Consider the following 22,249-nt stretch of genomic DNA (forward strand, 5'->3'; position numbering starts at 1 on the left):
TGTGACACGTGATGTAAGCTGTTGGGCAGAAGATCAAGACCCAAGCGGCTCAAGCCAATCTTGAGGGTACAGGGGTCCCAGATCTTACTACCTTAGTTACTCAACCCCGCGCTCCACCGACCCTCAGGCCCTCAGGTGGCTAATAAATTTCATAGACTTCTGTGGACGCTCTCTTGACGTTGTCTGGATCCAGCTGGTAAGATCTCCAGGTCCCCAATTTACTGAAAAGGACCACACTGTCATCATTGTTGCTTATAGACTTGGACTTGGCTCCTTGGAGAAGCACACAAAAACTGGGAGGGATGCTGTGGCACTGATGGCAGATGGTCAATTAGAGGAAGTCATTAAACAGTTAGGACCAGTGACTTTTCAGCGTTTCAGACAGATGGAATAGCGGTCCACTAGTGCTTTCTGGAAGGTACAAGTTGCTCTTTTAAGGCCAGGAATACGCAGAGCCCTGTATGATGAGAGAACAACTCTCCGTCAAATCAATGGAAATGTTTCTGGCTTGCAATCCAATATCTGTATAGAGCAAGTGAGAGCTTTATTCTTTTCTGCTCCTCGCGAGATGCTGTTCAAGCCAGCCTGGACTTTCTCTGGCGGTAATCATTTATCAAAAACATTCTCACTTCAACCCAGCCTGGGCGAAGTGCAATTCGCTAATGCTAGATCGCATGCATTTCCCCCTAACTATTCATTGATATGGCTAAGATTTGCATTGATAGCCAATGAATTTAGATGAGTGAGATACAAAAAAGATTCAAGTAAAAGCTCTAAACTTGTGTAACTCAGCCTTAGTCTAGTCCTAGAGATAGTGCCCTTACTCTTCACTTTTAGTATATTTATTATGAGCCTTAAGCTTTCCTACTAGGATATAATATACTCTATTAATAAGTTCCTGCTTCTTTATACCTATAGTAGTCTATAGCTGGTTATAAGCTTCTGCATGGACTAGTGTTCTAAAAAGGCCTAGTAATTTTAAACTTAAGAATAGTAGAGTGCTTACTTAAAGGGCTGTAAAGGTCTGTGAGTATAATGCCTAGATAGATAGATACAGCAGTAATTAAAGGAAAATATCTTGCAAGCTTAGCAGCAAACAGAATGTTGGCTGCCTTGGAGGCTTTGTATCCATTGTCTTCAGGAAAAAGCTGTCAGTCTCCCACTTCCGAAGTTGGCTTTCTTCAATACCTTGATGGATGTGAGGTCCCAAAACCTCAAGAATGTTTGGTACATATGCCCCTTGGAATGTGAAGTAGGCATTATCAACTAAGCATCATCAGTTGATGTTCTTGAGGTTCAAGATTGTGTTCCTTACAGATGTGTTCCTCGCACAACACTAGGTTGACATGTGTGCTTGGAGCCTCGGCCCCATATATCTGCACGAATTGTTCCCAGGCCTTTGGAAACAAAGCCTTAATGATTCCACTATCAAATCCGATATCTAGTCGAATAACGGCGGCTTGCTGATTGGAATGAGAAAAACTCATACAGATGCACTGTGTTGTTCTGAGTAGTTTCCTTTCTTTCTCATGGGTTCGCCGTGGAGAGTTCTCGATGGCTTTGTATAACTTCTTGTTGAAGAATTTCCGGCTCTTATCAACGTCGGCTGCGTTGTATAGCCAGACCTCATCTGTTTCTGGGATTGTCGTAGGCCTCAGGCAGGGCACTATGCTAAAGGTCAGCGCGGTTCCCCATAACAGATTGCTTCCACTGACCTGATGAAAAGAGAAGGCGCTTTATCTTTTGATAAATGACGGACTGGGTAAACGCCCTTTACTGGCAATGCCTTCAAAGCTGGCTTCGAATTCACAGCTTAGTCAAGTTCCTTTGCAGTCCTCCAAAGTCGCTCCCACTTCGCCAGCTTTCCAGTTCAGGCACGACCTGGGGGATACTACTAAAAGAAATGGCAAAAAATTAAGAGGGGATTTTGCAAGGACCTCAAGGTAGATTTCCTGAGCCTTTTTCTGTCAGGCATGTGAATTATACTCACTCTTTGACTGTGGTGTCTTCTCATGCTTCAGTTGATCTGGTAGCTTGCAGACAAGGAAGAGCTGTTCTTCCAGTATCACTTTGAAGTTGGGAGGTATGAATTACCATTGATTAAGATCTTTAATAACATTATGAATATGTTAAAGTATTTTCTTCATTTTCTCTCAGTGGGGCCAGAAAGAAAGGGTAAAGGGAATAAGTAGTAGGAGTAGTAGGAGTAATAGGAGTAATAGAAGTAGTAGAAGTAGTAGGAGTAGTAAAAATAATAGAAGTAATAAAAGTAGTAGAAGTAGTAAGAGTAGTAGAAGTAGTAGGAGTAGTAGAAGTAGGTAGAAGCAGACACTAGGTAGGGATAGAAGCTAGGAGTAGGAGGAAGCCTTATAGCTTAGTGCATCCACTAGCCATATCATAGGTCATTAGTTACTAGGCTTTTCTAACTATTAGCTGTTCAATGTCCAGAAGGTGCTATAAGCAAAGCTTTAGAGCTAGGGAGAGCAGTTCTAGCTCTCTTAATTTAAGCCTGGGGTCAAGAAAGCCTTAGTGGACCTGGGAGGGACAACTGCTAATGATGAGTGAATGGGTCCTTACCCTGCCACAATGCCAGGCAGCCTGGCCTGTGCCTGGCTAGTGCCCTAATTATGGCCACCACCTTTTGCGTGAATCCACTACAGTACTATAAATCAAGACAAGGTGCCACCACTATTGAGCAGCCTCATAGGGCCATTTTGAAGTGTTCAGCCCTTAATATATTCCAGATATGTCTCTCATCCAATAAACAGTCTTCTTACCATGAACATTCCTGTCTACAGGTGGCGCCTAGCAAGGCTCATACACTCTTAAAAGTAGTAGTCCTAATGGTTTCATATCAAGGGAGGCTCATGATTATAAAAGGGACTCTTCCTCCTCAAATTTTCTGATCTGATATACAGCAAGCTTCTGACACAGATCAAACCTCTTCTCCTTAATCAATAGGCACAAAGCTTCTAGCACAGACAGGGCCTCTGCCATAAGGTATTTGTTCTTCTAGGTCTTTTAGAAAGAGCATAACTAACAAGAACAGATCATATTAACATGTGCAAGAGAACCTATAATATAACTATGCATGCTTGCCATCATAAGGTTGAGACACCCAGCAGTCTGATCCCTAGTGATGGATGTAACAACTGCAGGGTAGAGAAAGGCAGGAACAATAATGTTGCCAGTACTACCTCACATTTTCCTTGCAATGACTGCAAGGATAGAGGCCTTTGGGCCCAGACAGCCAATGGAAAGTGGTATGATGTTGCAACAGGTGGGCCTCAGCAATTTACAGCTGATTTCAAGTTTCTGTGTCAGTTCTCCTGGAATACCTTTGGAATACTCAAAATTTCTTGTAATCTGACGACCCTTCTAGAATTCCTTGGCAACTTTGACTGTTCCTGGATATTGCGTGGCGAAGTGTCAATAATTTGTTACTTAGGAAAGGCCAACGAGCTACTCTGTGCTGAGTTAGATAATGTGGCAGTCATTCTTTCTGATTGTTTTTTGTGCTGCTATCAAGTTTGTTGTTCTTTTGGAATGTCTTGTCCAGCTCTTCTCTGTATTAGTGGACCAAAGGGCGGTCCGAAGAGCGAGCCGGTGAGAATTTTGGGACGCGCTAAATTAGTGTAACTAATTACAGAGTACTTGCATGCTTGTATTTATGATCCATAATTATCATCTACAATGGATGCCTGTGTCTTTGGTATTGACTTCTTTTGTTGTGCACTTTTACTATAGAGAATTGATTCTCCTTCAATGAGGAATGTCCCTACAGTATTTTGTAATTAATGAGAGAAGGGCTTGCTCTGATGAAAAAGGCATAGCGCGCGTGGCATTAGTAAGACAATCAATCTCTTCCAAAATTCTCCATTTTCTGCTTCTCTCTGTGTCTGCTGCCCCTACCTCCCTCACCACCCTGTTCTCACACCCGTGCCGCCACCCCGTCCTAATACTTCTGTACATCGTTGCCAAAACTCTACACGGCTATGACTACAATTACATGTGTTTTGATTCGCCATGAGCTTCCACAACGCTGATGCTCTCAAGGAACATAACTGGATTGGCGGAGGACTCGACGCTTATATCTACCGCGTCACTCCAACTATTGTGGTGAAAACTGTTCGTCGCAACCGAACCCCTGAAGAAAAGGCAGCGGAGCATCCTTTCCTCAAGGAGATCTCGTTTTACCAACGTCTTAATGAGTGCCGCGATCGATGTCCGAATATTGTTGAATGTTTTCTCATGCTCCCGGACTACCTTTTCCTATCATATTGCACGCATCAGGCAATCGCCCCTCGCTTCTATGAACGCCAGGAGCGAGAGACAGGAACAAATGGTTTTCATGGGCGTCTTATCAGGGTCAAGGAATACGAGGATCCTGCTCTCATCGCTCGGTGGATACAACAAATCACCTCTGCTCTTGAGTATGTGGAGAAAGTGGGCTTTTGTCACAATGATCTGCATGCGAGCAACTGTCTTCTTGACAGAAACTTCAACTTGAAGCTGACTGATTTTGGTCGTGCCACCACCATCGGACAACCACTTGAAGGTACCTTACCTCCACGGGCCAGACCAATACTTGCTGGACCATTGAAAGGCACATACGGGCTCTGTTCCGCCAGAACTGAACAGTTTGCGGTTGGGACACTTCTATACTTTATGGTATACGGCCATGAACCCTATGACGACATTATCCTCAGCGCCGCAGAATGGGATCGCCGATTTTGGGAAATGGAGTTTCCAGAACTTAACCGCAATGAAGTTTTCGATGGTCTTATTTCTGCTTGTTGGCACAATGTCTATCCTACAATGGCCTTGCTAGCGTACGACTTCAAACGCAAGACAAAGGATATGATCAGGAATACAGAATACATCTTCATTGATTCTGCAAAGGAGACAAAGACCTGTGAAGAATTGGTTCGCAAAGGCTTGCTGGGACCTGAGTTGGCTCTCCGCTTTCAGCCGGCCTGGCGAAGATACCTACATGCTATTGTGAAGAGAAGCATGTTTATTTGGCAATGCTTTCTACAGAGAAGATTCTGGATCTGGTCTTGATGCCTTAACCCGAAAAAAGACATGTTATCGTACGGTGGCTGTTCCATTCAACTTCGCGATTTTCAAACAAGAGGTGCTCTTGTCTTAATTCTATTTCCTACAGAATGGATCGAAATCATCTTCATCACTTGCACACAGAGATTCTTTCTCGAACCCCATTCCGAAGTACGCTAAGCTATCCTTGGCTTGGCTCTATTTCGAAAGGTCAAAATGTATTGAAAGGCAAATCTACGTGACAGTGAGTTCTATAAATCCTGGAAATACCCTGACACATTAATACGTTGATAGTGCAAAGCAAGCTTTTTCGCCTAATTTATACAAAGTCCTTGTATGATAAAATATTCCAGTATCCTATCATATTACATTATAATGCAGGGCCCGCTGCGAAGGAATGATATGAAATGCAAGGATCTTGCCCATCTACCAATGCATATTCAACATCTCTGTTTCCCACTGCAGCAAAGTTTCAGAATTAGAAATGGCGTTGGGATGATTGAGTCCCAGTATTTGCGTCTGCTTGCCCAGGCAATCTCGTAGTAAATCAAGGGCTTGGATAAGCTGACATTGAAGGGCTGTTACGTAGACCTAGCGAGCCAGGAATGCTCAGGGACCGAAGGAGCTTCAAAGAGCGGTCTCTGACGAGGTTCTTCCAAAAGGCGCATTATTTAAGGCTATGCTCGTTTAGCATCAGGGGCAAGGGAATTTACAAGACCAGAAAATATTACTTGATGTAATATTGTCTGAGCGCTAATATTATTAAAGTGATAGATGTACAGTGTCTTTAGAATCTGTACATGAAATACTGTTACTAATGCTTAAGATGTGCTAGACTTTTGGATATTTCAAAAGACACCGTAGATACACTATATATCCACCATATTCTCAACTCACGGTTCTCCCGTAAGGTAGTACAGAATTGTTTAGCTGGGTAAAGTCTGTCCAATGAACACTTGCTAGTGACACCTTGATGAATGGGATAGATTGATAAGGTAATATTACGCCGCGGTTACCATACAGTGGATTCTTCTGCTGAGTAACATCCAATCAGCATTTACCAGTGACATCCAACTGAGAGAGATGATATAAAAAGCAAATGAAAATGATGAGCAGGAGGGACCACAGCGGTCAGCTATATATCTTTGCCTGCATGACCCGCCAGTCTGATAATGGATCATGACGAATTCGATTTTTCCAAAAATCGAGCCGTTCACGATCATCACGGGACGACAGATCACAGTGTCTCAAGCACTTCCGGAAAGGATGCCTGACGTTGCCAACCCATCCCCAGGGCAAGCGTCCGACGTGGAAAAGCAGGGAGAACCGAGTTTACCAGACGGCGCCCAATGCAAGCAATCCGCGTTCAAAAATCTTGGGTTACTCGACAGATTCCTTGCTTTGTGGATATTCCTCGCCATGGCAATTGGAATCATCCTTGGTAACTTCGTACCTAACACTGGGCCTGCGTTGCAAAAAGGGAAATTTGTAGGGGTCTCCGTCCCAATTGGTGAGTATTCTTGGTGACAAATAGTGTTCTCCCATGTACTAATTCTCAGCAGCTATCGGCCTTCTTGTCATGATGTACCCCATTCTATGCAAGGTTCGATATGAAAGCCTGCATTATGTTTTCCGGACACGTCAGATTTGGATACAGATTGCCTTTAGCATATTTGTCAATTGGATTATAGCCCCGTTCTTCATGGTATGTTGATCTGGATGTGTCGCTCATAGACCATCGGCTGACGTGGAATCCTTTCAGTTGGCATTGGCTTGGGCGTTTCTGCCTGATGAGCCAGAGCTGCGGCAGGGGCTGATTCTGGTTGGACTGGCTCGGTGTATTGCTATGGTAGGCATTTCTAAGCAGTCCACAACAGTTCTACCTATCCCTATGCGTACTGGTACTGATATTGTTACTAGGTCTTAATCTGGACCGGATTAGCAGGAGGAGACAGTGAATACTGTGCCATCCTTGTTGCTGTCAACTCGATGCTCCAGATGGTTTTATTCGCCCCTATGGGGGTCCTTTTTATTCAAGTTATCAGCGGCGATTCCGTCGTATTTGAATATGATACTGCCGCGAAAAGTGTGGCTGTGTTCCTTGGGATCCCTCTGGGCGCCGCGATCCTCACGCGCTTCACCCTCCGATGGGTTGCAAGCCCAAGATGGTATGATGAAGTCTTTCTGAAATGGGCCAGCCCCTGGTCATTGATCGGTCTCTTGTTCACTATCCTGGTGCTGTTTGCTTCTCAAGGCCGCCAAGTGGTGCATCAGATTGTCTCTGTTGTCCGCGTTGCGGCCCCTCTTATTGTTTACTTCGCTGTCATATTCTTCACGACTCTTTTCATCACATATAAGCTGGGTTTCGGGTATAAATTGGCGGCGACGCAGAGTTTTACTGCAGCTAGCAACAACTTTGAGCTGGCTATTGCTGTTGCCGTTGCGACCTTTGGAGCGGACAGCAACCAGGCTCTTGCATCCACCGTGGGGCCGTTAATTGAGGTGCCAGTGCTGTTGGGACTTGTCTACGCCGTGAAAGCTATGGCAAAGCGATTAGATTGGAAAGATTAGATCTGTTGACGATAGATATTATGGCTTGCCCCTAGCTAAAAGACTAATTCATAATAAGCGTGAAATTCAGGACAACCGGAAGAGAAGGAAAGAATTAGATAACCAGCTTGAATCGCTCGATATCAAGTACGTCAGTTCTCCATTGTAGACACCAGCAGTCTAAGGCCCGTCCTACACAACGCTGCTATCTTTGACGGCATAAATCTGAAAAGAGGCTGTACAGATCATTAACGTCTCCATCTAAGCAGTACCGAATTAAAGGACAACTTACCAACCCATTCGTTGAAGTCCATCTCAGTATATTCAGCTGGCCACTCTTTGCGGGACTCTGCTGGGCCACAGCAACTACTCTGACCTAGATAGGAGGACTGTTTATAGAGATTGAGGTCTGCTTTAGTATCGACCATCAGAATATCTGAAGTCATGTCAGTAACGGAACAGCAATATGTGCATGGAACCTAAGTACGTACCTTTGAATCCTGCGCGTTTGAGATATTCCTCATACTCCGCAACCTGGCTGGCCCCTGCAATGCACCCTACATGGAGAGCTATATCGTTGACGATGTTCGCTGGGAGCTCCTTCCTGGCCAGGATATCACTGATAGCAACCCTTCCGCCCGGCTTCAGCAAGCGAGCAATTTCTTGGAATACAGATGGTTTATCCTTTGATGGGACAAGATTGATAACGCAGTTGCTGATAATACAGTCGACACTGGCATCCGGAAGCGGGATCGAGGTGATAGACGCCTCTATAAACCGCGTATTGGACAGGCCAGCCGCTTCGGCGTTTTTCTTCGCGAGATTGATCATATCCTGGTCGAGGTATTAGTCTATAGCTCCTCAGGCGACAGAATCGCTAGCTAGCCTTCGTCATGTCTATCCCGATGGCATTTCCTTCTGGCCCCACCTTGCGAGCGACTAGAAGGACATCGATGCCGCCTCCACTTCCGAGGTCGACAATTGTCTCTCCCTAGTTCAATTGTCAAAGAGTTAGAATTTGTGAGTCTACGACCACATATCATGGATTAGGTACCTCCTTGATGTTGGCATGTGCCACTGGATTGCCACAACTCAGTCCCAGGTTTGCTTTGTCCGGAAGAGCACGCAGGTCTTTCGCGCTGTACCCAAACGCTAATGCGATATCATCTTCCTTGTCATGGACTGTGACGCCTGTGCGTTTGGCGATGTCACCATAGCGGGACTGCACCTGTTGATAGGTATCCTCAGCCATTTCAACGGTCTCGTTTGCTGACGGTTGTTATCCGGCAATTTCAATGCTCCTAGACAGTGGATAGGTGAAGCAAAAAGGAAAGAGACAGGGCCACCTTAACATAAAATTGATTCAAAACCACGAGAGCAAGCAGGGAAGAGGAAGTTAGTCCGTATTTATGTCCTTAGGCCAGAGTATACAGCTGCCAAAGTCAGGAATCCCGTACATCGGAAGCAACGCGATGTATGAGGCACGGCTAAGTTACCTCATGATTGGGCAGCCGTATAACTGGTATGTCACCACTATTCCTTACCCCTCCCAAAGCATCAACCAGCAAAGATGACTGATATGTCACCGGCTTCGTATTTCTTCCTATTATTTTCGCAGTATTTTTCAGTTAGTCTGGTATGATTGGCCACCTTCTATCGATGATCCTTCAATAAATTTATCGACATCAATGATTGATGAGAGTAACGCAAGAGATGAGCAAAGAAACAAATGGGTCTATTGTATAATTTCGGCAAGGACCATCAGTAAAACCCAGTTAGTGACCCTACAACCTTCCAAGGGAGACCTAGCATTCCTATACCCGGGACGGAGCTTAATATCCAGCTCGGCCATGCCTAGGTCCTTCTTATTACAGTGACGGACAATCTGAATGGCAACAGCGCAGAGTGTTGTGTCTTGTAGAATAGGATCAGGTAACCTTATGGTGATATCAACACCGGTTGTACTTTGGTTAGTCGGAGGCAGGAGCTCAAGCACATGGGTTTGCGAGTCTCTGTCCAGTACGGTCGGTTCATGTAGAGTGGGTACCGGAAAGTCCAGGCAAGTGCTAAGATCTGTAGATTGCGAAGGCGTAAAATCTCGAGTGGAAGGCGCCGCAAGTCCAGTCTCTGCAACTTCACGTATCGTAGTGGGAAATGCAAAGCTAGGAGTAACCTGACATATGTTTAGTCAGTCATAGCTTTTGCGAGCGGCACCGATCACCTCTTGTGCACGCGGTGGATAGTCAGATAGTCATACGTTCGGCAACTGCAGGGCCATCGAGTCAGCGTGCAGTTCAAGGGTGGTCGGCACAGTAGCCGCGAAGCTGAGACTCGTTTGTATCTCGTCTAAGATAACTTCTTGTTGCGTCTCGGTCGTATCACGCTCCAGGACATCGTGGCTAAAGCTGCTGGAGGCCAATAGGGTCCGCAGTGCCTCGTTTTCTCCGCGGAGGGTTTCTTCCATAGCCTGCCGCCTCATGTCTGCCTCAGCGGCAGCCTCTGCATAAGATGCGATTTTGCTTTCCAGTTCGGCCACGTAGTCACGCCTTCGTTGCCGACATTTGCGCTGGTTGTCACGGACCCGCTTGAGGTCCCCGTCCTAGTAGGAGGGTCAGATGTTGTAATAGTAGAGAACGGGCTGTGTCTTTGCCTTGGTCTTTCGTTTCACGCCGGGCATGGTAGACAATGCAGATTTAGTTAGGAGATTTCGATAGAACTACTTAGATGGCTAGCAAGCTCCAGTTGATGCTTGCAACGGTGGTTGTGTGGAATATTGATGTGTTTGGTCCTGTCTGATCACAATGATCTCCGGTGCCAGACGGAAACGCGGGGATGCTTTAAAAAGATTCACTTTGAACTACTCCTGTATTATTTACTAATACTATCCAATAGGAGCAATGTGGTGACATACTACTTATTGTGCTTGTTGTACACCATTTCCCATGTCGTGCCCTACCTTAGACTCCTGATTTCTGAAGCAACCGAGATTAAAGAATGAAGCCTTCCTAGAAATTTAGTAAGCGACTAAAACCCTGTCTGGAAACAGAGGATACAAGTTAGTTATAAGTGGAACTTACAAATGCAAAGTTTGTCTGTCAGGTATTCCTTATATATTAACATGCAATATATAGTTAAGTATCATCCAAAAGGAAGCCAAAGTGGATAGTGAGATATGGAACTGATTTAAGTAAAAGCTCTAAAATTATATAACTCAGCCTTAGTCTAGTCCCAGAGACAGCACCCTTGCTCTTTACTTTTAGTGTATTTATTATAAGCCTTAAGCTTTTCTACTAGGATATAATATACTCTATTAATAAGCTCCTGCTTCTTCACACCTACAGTAGCCTATAGCTGGTTATAAGCTCCTATATAGACTAGTATTCTAAAAAGGCCTAGTAATTTCAAACTTAAGATAATAATGATAGAGTGCTCACTTAAAGGGCTATAAAGATCTATAAGTATAATACCTAGGTGGATAGATACAGTAGTGATTAAAGGAAAATATCTTGCAAGCTCAGCAGCAAACAGAATGTTGGCTGCCTTAGAGGCGCTGTATCTAAGGTTCATATAGACCCTTTTCAACTTGTCTTGATCCAAGATGGATTCAAAGGGTGGTGCGAGATTATGTCCAATTAAAGATAATGAGACAACTCGCACGTCTGAATTCGGCTCCTGAGCAGTCTTCAACAAGGTCGGGAGCAGGAGCTTTGTCAGAAGGAAGTGGCCAGTATGGTTTGTACCAAGCTGGATCTTATGGCCTATTCCTGTTTCTCCTGGTGGAAGAGCCATCACACCTGCATTGAGCATTAGGATATCGAGTCGTGATGACTCTGCGCAGAATTGCTGGGCTGCATCTTTGATGGATTGAACGGATGTCAGATCCAGAGGAAGCCAAGTAATGTTCACGTTATTCGAAATTTGGTCTTTGATAGAGCTAATAGCACTTTCTGCCTTTGCTTTTGACCGTGCTCCAAGGAATATCTTCTCCGGGTTATGCTTCGCTAACTGGAGGATGGATTCCTTCCCCAGCCCAGCATTTCCTAGAAACGTTAGGATCTTCCCCGACGACTCTCGTGGAAAGAAGGGAGCCCGACTTACCCCCGGTCACCAAAACAACTTTGCCTGATAAGTCTTGTATATCTCGCTCAGGGTCAAAACTCACTCCTCCCATATAATTGTAAGGGTTTAGAAATTCCGTAACAAACGCTGCCATTATCACAGGGGGTCGTGTTATCCCTGTTGTCTCCTGTTTCTTCACTGTCCTTGAATGAATTCAAATAATAAAAGGAAAACTGCGGTTAGAGCTCTATACATCAAGAGACTTTGACTCTCCACAGTCCTCATATATATTTCAGGCCTACTGTGGGGCCAAATGAGAGAGAACGATGATATTGGTGACCCCCTAGGAAGGGGTAGGAAGGGGGAGGGCGGAAGATATCTATACGAAGGATCACGTGACTTGGCGCGGTATCTAAATATCTAGATGCTCGTCCCTTTTTTCCCTCTTTCGCATTAGGTGGCAAAAAGGTCTTCATGGACACTCGCAACCTTGTCTTGATCCAGCAAGTCAAGATCTCGAAATGATCGTTGTATGAGCAGAACAAACTATAAGATCTTCCACCGTGTAGGTCCCTGATTAATTCCCCACGTGGCAAACACGGATAGACTGTTGCCCCGAACCTAGGGCTAGTCAGTGGATCCTCGGTATATACTCCGTGCCTCGGCCGCCCAGGCCGCCCCATTTGGCCTTTCATACTTGAGAGAAGTTGGACGTTAACCTACCAAAGCAGTCTACAATTTGTAGGCGTTCCGATATCCAAGAGAACGGATTCCCGGAGGCTAAGCTCCCTATACATCCCCTGGGATTTTAGAGTGCTGATCAGCAGCTTCTGGAGCTTCTAGTTCCTACCTACACGATGCGGTGGTAGCAATCTCCACCTAACCAGTTCTAGGCTCGATCACCGCCGGATTATCTTCAAAATAATTGAGGTAAATCGCGCGAACATATGCAGTGTCGAGTACGACACAACAATAGGTCAATCAGGATCAGTCGTTTGTAGCGCCTGATACTTCCTCACTAGAGCTGGGGAAAATGTTCTATTACTGGCATTTGTTAATGGTGCTGATACGCTACTACCTATTAATATATTATGAAATTAGACTAGTATACAAGTTGACTAAAGTCACAAAAATATTAAATGACGACCAAAAGCAAAGCGAAACATTCCGCAACACTGTTTCAAGAGAGGTGCCATCATCACCTCCGGGTTTGTTGATGCGTACAAACATCGCAAGTACTCATGCTCAATTCTCAGACTGAGCAACTTCAATCACAGCCTTTCCAAGGCCCCCTTGGTTGCTGTATACAACCTGACAGGCGGCTCTCACGGCCTGAATATCGGACATATCCACTGTAGTGCCCACGACTGCCTTTAATTTACCATCCTCAACATATTCCCGCATCGCGTCCAAGTCCTTGCCATTCTCATGCAGGAACATATATGTATAGCTAACACCGTAGCGTCGAGCGCGCATCTTGCGGATGAAATCCAGTAAATTCAGTCCGAGTTTGACATATATTGGGACAGAGGTGCCGCGCCCAAGAAAATCCTGTAGCTGGTTCCCCGCAGGTGCCGTTGCAATAGACACGACCCAGCTGGTCTTTGGCCGCATCAAACAAAGGTATTCCATGGCGGCCCCGGTTGTGTCGAACAAGAAATCAACAGTACCGTGCTCAATCGCAGTCTTTGGGTTGACCTTCTTGTAGCCGATTACTTGCATCGAGTCAGCAGTTATTGCATGGTGAGTCATGGGATCGACTTCTTACTCTGGTCGACGGTTCCCTCTCCTAAGAGTTCGTCTACCTTGGCAACTTTCGATGTCGAGACAGTCGTGATCACCTTCCCGGCGTTAAAAACATGCTTCGCAAGTTGGCATGCGTATAGGCCGGTTCCGCTCACTGCCATTCAGTTAGCAGTCACGTAAATATGATGAGGGGGTATATCATACATCCAGCGGGTACGAATACAGTCTTTCCGGAAAGATCGCCATCATATTTCCTCAGCGCCTGCAGAGCTGTCAATCCTGCTAATGGAATCGAGGCTGCGCTCTCAAATGACAACGACTGTGGTTTGAGAGCGATGTATTCCTCTGGACATTTGGCGTATTCGCTCCACGCTCCTAGATTTGATTTTGTCAGCTCAAGTACGGCCATCTTTTTCTCGATTATTACAAACCTCGACACGCCTCCGGTAATCTAACGTAGACTGCATCTCCGACTTTGAACCGCGTCACGCCTGATCCAATCTCGGCAACTGTACCGGCGCAATCATAGCCGATCTTGTATGGGAACCTGATCAATCCAAGTCAGTCGTCTTTTAGCCATCAGGACGGGATGCACATACGCGTCTTTCTGCAGAAACTTAAAAATACCATCGGCCTTTTTCACGTCGATTGGGTTTATACTGGCAGCGTGAACTTTGATAAGAACATCTTTTGGGTCCTGAATTTCCGGCTTGGGGCGTTCGGAAAGCTGGTAGCCGGAGGGTTTCGAGTAGGCAGGAATGTTAATCGACAACATGTTGGTATGGGTGCCTTTAAGATAGAGAATTCTGGACTCAAGAACCCGGAGTTGAGGAGATATATAATATTTTCGCTGGAATTAAAATAGTGTTCCTATATCCAAACAGCAGCGTCGCTCACTCGGACTAGCTTTCTTGCTCCAGAACGGCTTAGAAATCGGATGATTCAAACGGAAGCATATGTAATCCTGAACCACCATTAGAGATGCAGGGATCCACCACAACGGAATTTGGGAAACTTGGGATTTCTGCAACGGTGACGGCTTGATTAAATTATCCGTCCGAATCCCCACCTGAAAACCCCCAAGTTCCAACCCGATAGAAGCAAAGCTTCATTGCCCCTTGTTGAAGCACCCCACCCTGCCAGCCACACAGCCCCACGCGGCCACGCCCAATGAATCCATCCCACATGTCGGCAGGTCGGCCAACTGGTCACGACCCACTGCTTCGGTCGCACATTATTGATGTATGTAATTCCCATAGCTTAGCACGTCCCTATAGGCTATAGCCTATGCCCCATCAGAGGGCTTCAAGCTCCAAGGCCCTCTGGACGCTAATCAGTACAACAGCAACCACAACAACAACCACCTTAAATCCTCATGCCCTGAAATATCGTACACTGGATAATACTCCACTCTCCTCAGTAATCTTGAAAAGCCTATCGCCGATAGCCAGTCTTCTGAGGCCCTGACGCCCTGTTAGCTGTTTCTATGTCTTCTCTTTATGATAGTGTCAATTGTGATGTGCCCGATGATGGCCTCATTGCTGAGCTTCGGTTTTATATGTTTTGTATATAACTGTATTAGAGTCTAGTTAAATCTGGATTGTTAAAACTGTCAAGCTGAAATACTCGATTGGATGCTTTCGCATCTTCCTTTCCTACAATGAGTTCCAACGGAGCCTTAATCATGATAAAAGGTCTCCAGGGACAAGACGTTCCAGGGGTAATCCTGACGATCGAGTTCGCCTGGTACGATATGAACGTCATACCTTCGAAAAATGGGATCTTGGTACAGTATCTCATGCAAGTTTCGATCCTTATATGCGTGGCCGCAGGCAATCTGCCGCGACCAAATACTGCTGTCTTCCCTTGAAATTAGGTAAACTGATGGACAGCTTCATAAGTATCAAAGTCCTTGATTCAAGCAGCCAATCTTATAAGCAAGTGGATCTTGTCAGTAGTTAATTTCTGATTCAGAGATATGTTGCGCTGGAAGAGAAGTCTACCACTACGGATCAAGCCTCATGACATTCATCTGCGGCTCAGGACCTCTTATGATTTTCTCGGTGCCTCGGGAATTCCAGGGCTGACTGTGTACAAAATTAGATGAGGGTGGAATCGAAATGGTTCAAAGTCAGACTATAGGGGCTTTAAGACTATGTAATACAACTGAGTCAAAGGGGAACTTACTGTGCGTCTCGCGAAGCAAATTGGCTGACGATGAGGAGATTTGAGCCTATGACTTAAAAGTAAAAGCTCTTTGCATTAGTTGATTCCATCTATTTATGGATGGCCATCTGTGGCAACAAATAAGGGCAATGCAAAATACAAAATGAAACATGGGTTCAGCGGCTAATTGTAAACATTAGCATTAAGTGCATACCACCCACAAACTTGGCGCGCGGACATATCTTAGCGGCTATCAGGATGCAGAGCTTCAATAGGTACCAAATGAGGATACTTCACATGCGAGGTCTGCTGTTTCATTTTGACGCTGCCAGAGGCATAGCAGAACTTTGATTATCATCCTGTACAATATTTAAGATGAAGTGATGTCCTTCAAATTTCTTATCGTAGTTCCAGCACCAGACCACACCTTCAACCTTCTGAATGCATCAAGCAAGAAGATATTCGTTACTCCAAGCAGTGATTTCCTGACTAGCAGTATGAGCCGCAACATCACTAGGGGCTTCCAAAGCGCCTCAAAAACTCTCATCCGATATGCTGGTGCCTCTCTTGAGGACCTGGTAGCAAGCAACGGCGCTGATGGACCAGAATGGTCAGGGTCGACAAATAGTATATGCAACGCAATTGAGAAAGCCGTGAGTCTCCTCTTCTGAATAAGGAAAACAAAGGCCTATGGCTAACTACATTCAGGATGCACGGATCACAGTTGCAGACATCCAGTAAGTGATTATCTAATGCTTCCTGGTTCTAGATAATGTTTATTGATATTTCTATACAAGGGGTTCTAAAGCCCACCCATCTTCAAAGGATAGGGAGGACAAGCAACAGGTCATTACAGTGGGATTGCACACTAATGCAGGCACTCGTATCGGTTCACTCCATGTCCATCAGGATGGCACTTTCAAATTCTTCCCTTCCCGCGCTGGAAGGCAGGGAGGCTATGCTGATAATATCGCACGAGCCAATATTCCGGGCTATACTTCAAACTGAGGTATACTGAGGTTGGACCTGGAGGCATTATCAGGTCTATTGTGAAGATTTGTGTCTGACAGCAGATAAACCTTGTGTATTTACGGGAAGGAGCGATTGCTTAGCTATCTGGTACCATAACCAAAAGTGTACAAAATCGTAGTTTCCTCAAAGAAAAAGCTGACCGAGTAATGCTGAGACAGTGTCGGGGCTTATGCAATGTAGGATTGTTGAGGCAGCAGCGATTTTGTGACAGATATAGAAATATAATACCCACTAGGCCAAAAAGGCGTCCGGACTCCGGAAAATGTACACGCCGGTTATGGGTTTTCATGTCCATAGGTAACCTGAATGATACCGGTATCATATTTTAACAATAGACGCGAGAACATCAATCAGCCAAGGCCAATCGCGGCACGGACCCTGGTAGGCAGTGGGGAATACTAGTAATACAGTTTCCATACCAACTCTACCTAAGGCCTTCTAGGTTGTGGGGAGCGGGAACAACCAGGTCATGTGAGTTACAGACTAATCGAATGATAAACGCCAGGTTCTTTGATCCGTCTGTCTATCTGGAACCCCTTCAATACACATCTTCGAATTCGTCAAAAGACATGACGATCCAAACTATACAATGTCTTAAGAAACATTTCTTCCCATTCTTTCGTCTAACTTCGGAACGACATCTGTCTTCAGCTTTCTCTTTCCAACGGACTTCTTTGCAAAGCTCAAGGATTACAACCACACAATATAGAACAGTGATGTCCTCTTCCAAGTGGACATGTGCTCCCAGAATATTTCCATCGTCTGGATTCCAAGTACTGGACCCGTCCCTTCATATTGAAGAGGAGACTCTGCCGACATACTGCCCTGAGAAGTACTACCCAGTACGACAGGGAGAAGTCTTCAATGATAGGTATCAAATTCTCGCCAAGTTGGGGTACGGTGTCACCTCGACTGTTTGGTTCAGCCGTGACTTAGTGTGAGTGCATGGTTTCCACATAGATATCTCACATTCTTTTAACAATGGTTGGAACAGCGACGCCAAATATGTCGTCTTGAAGATATACGTGACAGGTGAACGCAAGAACCATGAGCTGGATGTCTATCATCGTATGAATGCAGTCGAATCAACGCATCCAGGAAAAAGGTTCATTCGCAAATTGTTCGATCAATTCGTTATCAAGGGCCCTCATGGTCAGCATGTCTGCCTTGTTCATGAGCCTCTAGGAGTAACTGCAAGCGAGCTTTTGAAATGCATCCCAGGACAAGCAATGACGCTTGAAAGCCTTAAACCCTGTATCCGGCAGCTACTGGTGGTACTGGATTTCTTGCATTCCGCAGCCCATATAATCCACACAGGTACTTACCAGTCATTAGATATGGCTTGCCTTGCACGGCTGACTCTCATGCAGATCTGCAGTTGAAGAACTTGCTTCTTCCGACGCCAAGTTTGGAAGCATTATCTGAGTTCGAAGAAAGGGAAATCAAGCAGCCATCCGCTAGGAAAATGCTCAACGACCGCACAATCTACGTGTCTTCACGCTTTCCCACAGGCGCCGGGCTACCCCTTCTCAGTGATTTCGGAGAAGCCCGGTTTGCTGACGGAGAGAACAATGCGGATATCATGCCGAACCCATACCGAGCTCCTGAAGTTATTCTGAAGTCGAACTGGGATTGCAAGGTGGATATTTGGAATATTGCTATGGTCGTGAGTCTATTCCACGCGCCGAAACTCGCTCCGCTACGACTTGAACAGCATATGCTAATATCCAGGATCAAGGCATGGGATATTGTCAGCCCCGATCCCCTTATTGACGGTAGGAACGCCGATGGAATATTCGATGACAGGGTCCATCTGGCAGAACTGGTTGCACTCCTAGGCCCTCCGCCACCCGGATTTCTTGAATGCCATCGTCTCAGCTCTGTCTTCTGGGGCAAGTCAGGCAACTGGAAAAACTTGGCTCCGATCCCTGGCAAGACGCTTGAGAGTCTAGCTACCAACGTTAGAGGGGAGGACAAGGAGGGATTCTTGCGGTGGCTCCGATTAGCTTTGCAGTGGGATCCTGCAGACCGACCGACAGCTATGGACCTTTTATACGACGAGTGGATGATGAAAGGATTGAAACTGGGAGAAAACAAACAAACATCCTCAGAAGCTTAGCTAGCATTTCAGCAGATAGCCCATTCTGAAGGTCCAATGAGCGTATGCTTGCTTACTTCGGGCAGAAACGAAGCTGCCACTAGTAATATGGATTCTGATATCACCACAGGATCAAATAAAAATGATAATGTAAATCTGGAGCAACTTGAATACTCTGCCGCATCCTCTCTCCGTCAAGATACTCCCACAGCCCAACGCAAAAAAAGTCGGGTAGGTGCGACTAAATCTATTGCGTAGGTTAGTAAAACCGGCACTGGCTTGGTCAAACACATCCTGGGGCTCATTCCGCCAGATTAAAGGACCGAGTATCGTTCATTGTTAAATGGTTGGGAGCAATGACAAATGACCTCACTGCGGAATGAATCCAGGACAGGCACTCTGGGACTGGTCCAATGAGGGCCATTTGGATGATACTGCAGCCACCTCTGTCCGCGGTCCATTTACGTGTTACTTTCCTAGATATGGATAGAGTAGTTGAATCAAATAGTACTCACGCCTGATTTTTTATAACACTGTATGCCGCTCATCTAACTTGCGTGCAGAGTCTAGACCTAAACCCCGGTCCATGACAAGGTCTCCTGGAGCTCAAACGTGCGTCGCAACACTTCGTCCTTGGGATTGGCGCTGGTGGAGATAATCACCTCAAATTTACCTGCCTCAGCAACCCACTTGTGGGCTCTCTGGCACCAGAACGAGAGAGCGTACTTGTCAAGAGAGATATTGACAGTCTGGCTCTGACCAGCTTGGAGATGGACCTTTTTGAACGCTTTGAGCTCCTTTTTAGGTCTCTGGACGGAGCTCTCCAAATCCCTGACATACACCTGGATGACCTCGGCACCCGACCTCTCCCCAATGTTTGCAAGGTCCACAGCAATTGACATGATGTGCTCTGGATCTGATTTGAACACTGGCGGCACAACCAAGTTGCTATATTGGAACTTGGTGTAGGAGAGTCCATGGCCGAAGTAGAAAAGCGGCGACCGATTTAGCTTCTCGTACCACCGGTATCCTACGAAGACGCCCTCGCCGTAGACAATATCCGCATCCGACTTTGCAAAGTTCAGGAAGGCAGGTGTGTCTTCCAGAGCGCGTGGGAAGGTCAGCGGAAGCCTACCAGAGGGATTGACCTCTCCAAACAGCACGTCTACAATGCCGTGACCGGTTCCCTGGCCCCCGAGCCATGAATGGACCAGTGTCTTTACTTTATCCACCCAGGGCATGGCGATTGCTGTTCCCGCCTCTGTGATGATGATCTTGAGAGAGGTTAGCGGCCATCCAGTGAGGAGCTGAGATGTCACAGAATATAGGTCCTTACAGCATTGGGATTTGCCTTCGCAACACGCTCAATCAGCTCATCGACGCGGCCTGGCAGGGCAAGCGATTTACGATCAATTGCTTCGTACTCGTAGTCGGGGCTGAGTCCCATCATAACAATCGGAACATCCACACGACGGGCGAGGTCCACGGCCTTTTCTATCGTTTCATCTTCATCAACAATCTCGAAGCCGCCGAGCCGGACGCCGCCAGCAGGGGCGGCGCCGACTCTGTAGCCAAGGTCCTCATTGATCAAGTGGATTTCTAGGTTGTACGTGGCGCCATCCCGAACATCTATCTCTGCAAACCTCTCCATGGTGAAGCCATTGAAACAGGGAGTATTGTCCGTCTTTTCGGGATGACTCGTGAACAAGTCTATCATCTCCTTGCCGTCGATGAACAATCTTGCCTTTCCGGCGACAGACATACCGAATCGGTACTTCATAGACTTGGGCGCCTTGAACCTGGTGCGCATCCGGAGGAAGTATACCTCGGGCATCGTGCCTTCCGGTAAGCTATCCCCGAAATTCATGGTCGTCTTCTCTGTTGTCGTGGTATAGACCAGTTTGGCATCTGAGGCAGTAGGGTCCTTGTCGAAGAATTCGAGGAGCATGCCAGGAGCGTCGGAATCCGGCTGCGTAATCAGGCCCGATAATAGTGGTGCGAATTTGTGTGCTGTAGGGCCTCATTAGTATATTCAATTTCTTCGACGATGGGTCGGAAAACCCACAGTAACAGCCCAGTTCACAGGATGTATTTTCTTCTCCCACAGCCTCAACAAAGGCGTCGTATGGTGTGGAGACATAGTACGGCTCTACTTCAGAACTGCCACCTCCAGCCACAGCTGGGTTCTTCCAGTGATCACCGATCAGCCCATAGCGCGTTTTGGTGCCCTTGGTCAATGGAAGAACATTATTCTCGTTCTTCAGCAGCACGACGGACTCGGCAGTCAGTTCGCGGATGAGCGAACGAGCATGCTCTGTGTTAGCATCCTCGATGGGCTCGGCTTGGCCGGCAATAATTCGGTTTATGAGCTGGAGAACTCGCCGTACAGAAGCATCGAGTCTTTCCATGGTGACTTTGCGAGAACGGACGGCCCAAGACAAAAAGCTTCCCCCTCCAGTCAGTCGGACCGGGCATCTGGAGATCCAAGCCAGCATTGATGGCTTCGGAGGTACTATACATACCCCACCAGTCGCACACGACTAAGCCGTCGTAGTTCCAATCTTCCCTGAGAATCTCCCGGATCAGCTTTGGATCCTCGGCGCAATGAACCCCGTTGATCTTGTGGTATGCTGTCATCACAAGCCACGGGCTCAAGTCTCGCATCGCCACCTGGAAGGGCATCGTGTGCATTTCTCGCAACGTTCGCTCCGTCATGGCAATGTTGTCTTCGATGGAATTATCCGACTGGTCGTGAGCTGCATAGTGTTTGAGACAAGCACCGACTCCATTCTCCTGCAGTCCGTTGACATACTGAGCGGCGATGCTGCCACTTTGTATTGGGCTTCAAACCCACGGCCAATCAGAGGGGAACGCTGGAGGCAGACTGTCGGGCCGAGTAAAATCTGGACATTATGGGCTTTTGCTTCCTCCGCCAAAAGGCAGCCGACGCGGTGGATCAGCTCCGTGTTGAACGTGGCACCCATTCCAGTTCCACATGGCAGGCAAGCGGCTTTAGGCTGTGTCAAAGGTCAGAAGGTTTCCTTGACAGAAAAGAAAGACAAAGCGAAAGGTCAAAAAGAAAAGAGGGGCCCCAAGGGAGGAAGAGGGTCAGATATATTCACCTGGTTAAAGAACTTTTCGGATCGAACGCCATGAGGTCCGTCAGAAGGCTGGAACAGCGCAAGTAAGTGACTGAATATCGCTCTCTGTTCTGTCATGGCTAACCTTCAATGACGGGATTCCGCGGTGCTCTAAGCCGGCCGTTCGACATCTTCCCAGGCCGGAAAGAAGGTAGACCTTCTCGTCCAAGCTGAGTTGCCCGATAAACTTCTCGATATCTAACAATGTAGGAGACATTTGCGTGATTAATGAGAGAGTTACTGCAATAGATGGGGTCAGATTATTGGAGGGATTGCGCGAAGAAAAAAAGAAGCGTATTTATATCACAGAATTAATTCTTTGAGGGGTTGGTCGCCCGACAAGTTAGCCCATGAACGCATGATTCAAGCAGTCACTTTCGCCTTCGGCCAGTAATGAACC

The 22,249-nt window shown here is 46.5% G+C and overlaps 9 protein-coding genes across 9 annotated transcripts; 4 read left to right on the plus strand and 5 right to left on the minus strand.

Annotated features, from left to right (window-relative positions):
* Positions 1-4,026: 4,026 nt before the first annotated feature.
* Aspvir_002889 (uncharacterized protein) lies at positions 4,027-5,064 on the plus strand (the record flags this gene model as incomplete). The annotated part of the gene is made up of 1 exon (XM_043274482.1): positions 4,027-5,064. The coding sequence occupies one exon, from the start codon at positions 4,027-4,029 to the stop codon at positions 5,062-5,064; it is 1,038 nt and encodes a 345-aa protein (XP_043130417.1).
* A 1,173-nt stretch (positions 5,065-6,237) lies between these two features.
* Aspvir_002890 (arsenic resistance protein) lies at positions 6,238-7,629 on the plus strand (the record flags this gene model as incomplete). The annotated part of the gene is made up of 4 exons (XM_043274483.1): positions 6,238-6,568; positions 6,621-6,763; positions 6,821-6,907; positions 6,979-7,629. The coding sequence occupies 4 exons, from the start codon at positions 6,238-6,240 to the stop codon at positions 7,627-7,629; spliced, it is 1,212 nt and encodes a 403-aa protein (XP_043130418.1).
* Positions 7,630-7,800: 171 nt separating this feature from the next.
* On the minus strand, positions 7,801-8,860 carry Aspvir_002891 (uncharacterized protein; the record flags this gene model as incomplete). The annotated part of the gene is made up of 5 exons (XM_043274484.1): positions 7,801-7,844; positions 7,901-8,044; positions 8,100-8,442; positions 8,495-8,599; positions 8,663-8,860. 5 exons carry the CDS (start codon positions 8,858-8,860, stop codon positions 7,801-7,803), a joined length of 834 nt encoding a protein of 277 aa, XP_043130419.1.
* A 483-nt stretch (positions 8,861-9,343) lies between these two features.
* Aspvir_002892 (bZIP transcription factor) lies at positions 9,344-10,285 on the minus strand (the record flags this gene model as incomplete). Its single annotated transcript, XM_043274485.1, has 3 exons — positions 9,344-9,781; positions 9,866-10,207; positions 10,244-10,285. 3 exons carry the CDS (start codon positions 10,283-10,285, stop codon positions 9,344-9,346), a joined length of 822 nt encoding a protein of 273 aa, XP_043130420.1.
* Positions 10,286-10,830: 545 nt separating this feature from the next.
* Aspvir_002893 (uncharacterized protein) lies at positions 10,831-11,821 on the minus strand (the record flags this gene model as incomplete). The annotated part of the gene is made up of 3 exons (XM_043274486.1): positions 10,831-10,861; positions 11,135-11,648; positions 11,707-11,821. The coding sequence occupies 3 exons, from the start codon at positions 11,819-11,821 to the stop codon at positions 10,831-10,833; spliced, it is 660 nt and encodes a 219-aa protein (XP_043130421.1).
* Positions 11,822-12,912: 1,091 nt separating this feature from the next.
* Positions 12,913-14,188, minus strand: Aspvir_002894 (NADP-dependent oxidoreductase; the record flags this gene model as incomplete). The annotated part of the gene is made up of 5 exons (XM_043274487.1): positions 12,913-13,382; positions 13,436-13,567; positions 13,618-13,788; positions 13,845-13,960; positions 14,013-14,188. 5 exons carry the CDS (start codon positions 14,186-14,188, stop codon positions 12,913-12,915), a joined length of 1,065 nt encoding a protein of 354 aa, XP_043130422.1.
* Positions 14,189-16,076: 1,888 nt separating this feature from the next.
* Positions 16,077-16,587, plus strand: Aspvir_002895 (uncharacterized protein; the record flags this gene model as incomplete). Its single annotated transcript, XM_043274488.1, has 3 exons — positions 16,077-16,232; positions 16,288-16,316; positions 16,377-16,587. 3 exons carry the CDS (start codon positions 16,077-16,079, stop codon positions 16,585-16,587), a joined length of 396 nt encoding a protein of 131 aa, XP_043130423.1.
* Positions 16,588-17,327: 740 nt separating this feature from the next.
* Positions 17,328-18,730, plus strand: Aspvir_002896 (uncharacterized protein; the record flags this gene model as incomplete). Its single annotated transcript, XM_043274489.1, has 3 exons — positions 17,328-17,548; positions 17,606-17,928; positions 17,982-18,730. The coding sequence occupies 3 exons, from the start codon at positions 17,328-17,330 to the stop codon at positions 18,728-18,730; spliced, it is 1,293 nt and encodes a 430-aa protein (XP_043130424.1).
* A 551-nt stretch (positions 18,731-19,281) lies between these two features.
* Positions 19,282-22,066, minus strand: Aspvir_002897 (glycoside hydrolase family 3 protein; the record flags this gene model as incomplete). The annotated part of the gene is made up of 6 exons (XM_043274490.1): positions 19,282-19,983; positions 20,046-20,719; positions 20,775-21,122; positions 21,178-21,465; positions 21,522-21,726; positions 21,935-22,066. 6 exons carry the CDS (start codon positions 22,064-22,066, stop codon positions 19,282-19,284), a joined length of 2,349 nt encoding a protein of 782 aa, XP_043130425.1.
* Between the last annotated feature and the right edge of the window lie 183 nt (positions 22,067-22,249).

This window comes from Aspergillus viridinutans (assembly GCF_018404265.1).
Source record: "Aspergillus viridinutans IFM 47045 DNA, scaffold_13, whole genome shotgun sequence".
Taxonomy (NCBI): Eukaryota; Fungi; Ascomycota; class Eurotiomycetes; order Eurotiales; family Aspergillaceae; genus Aspergillus; species Aspergillus viridinutans.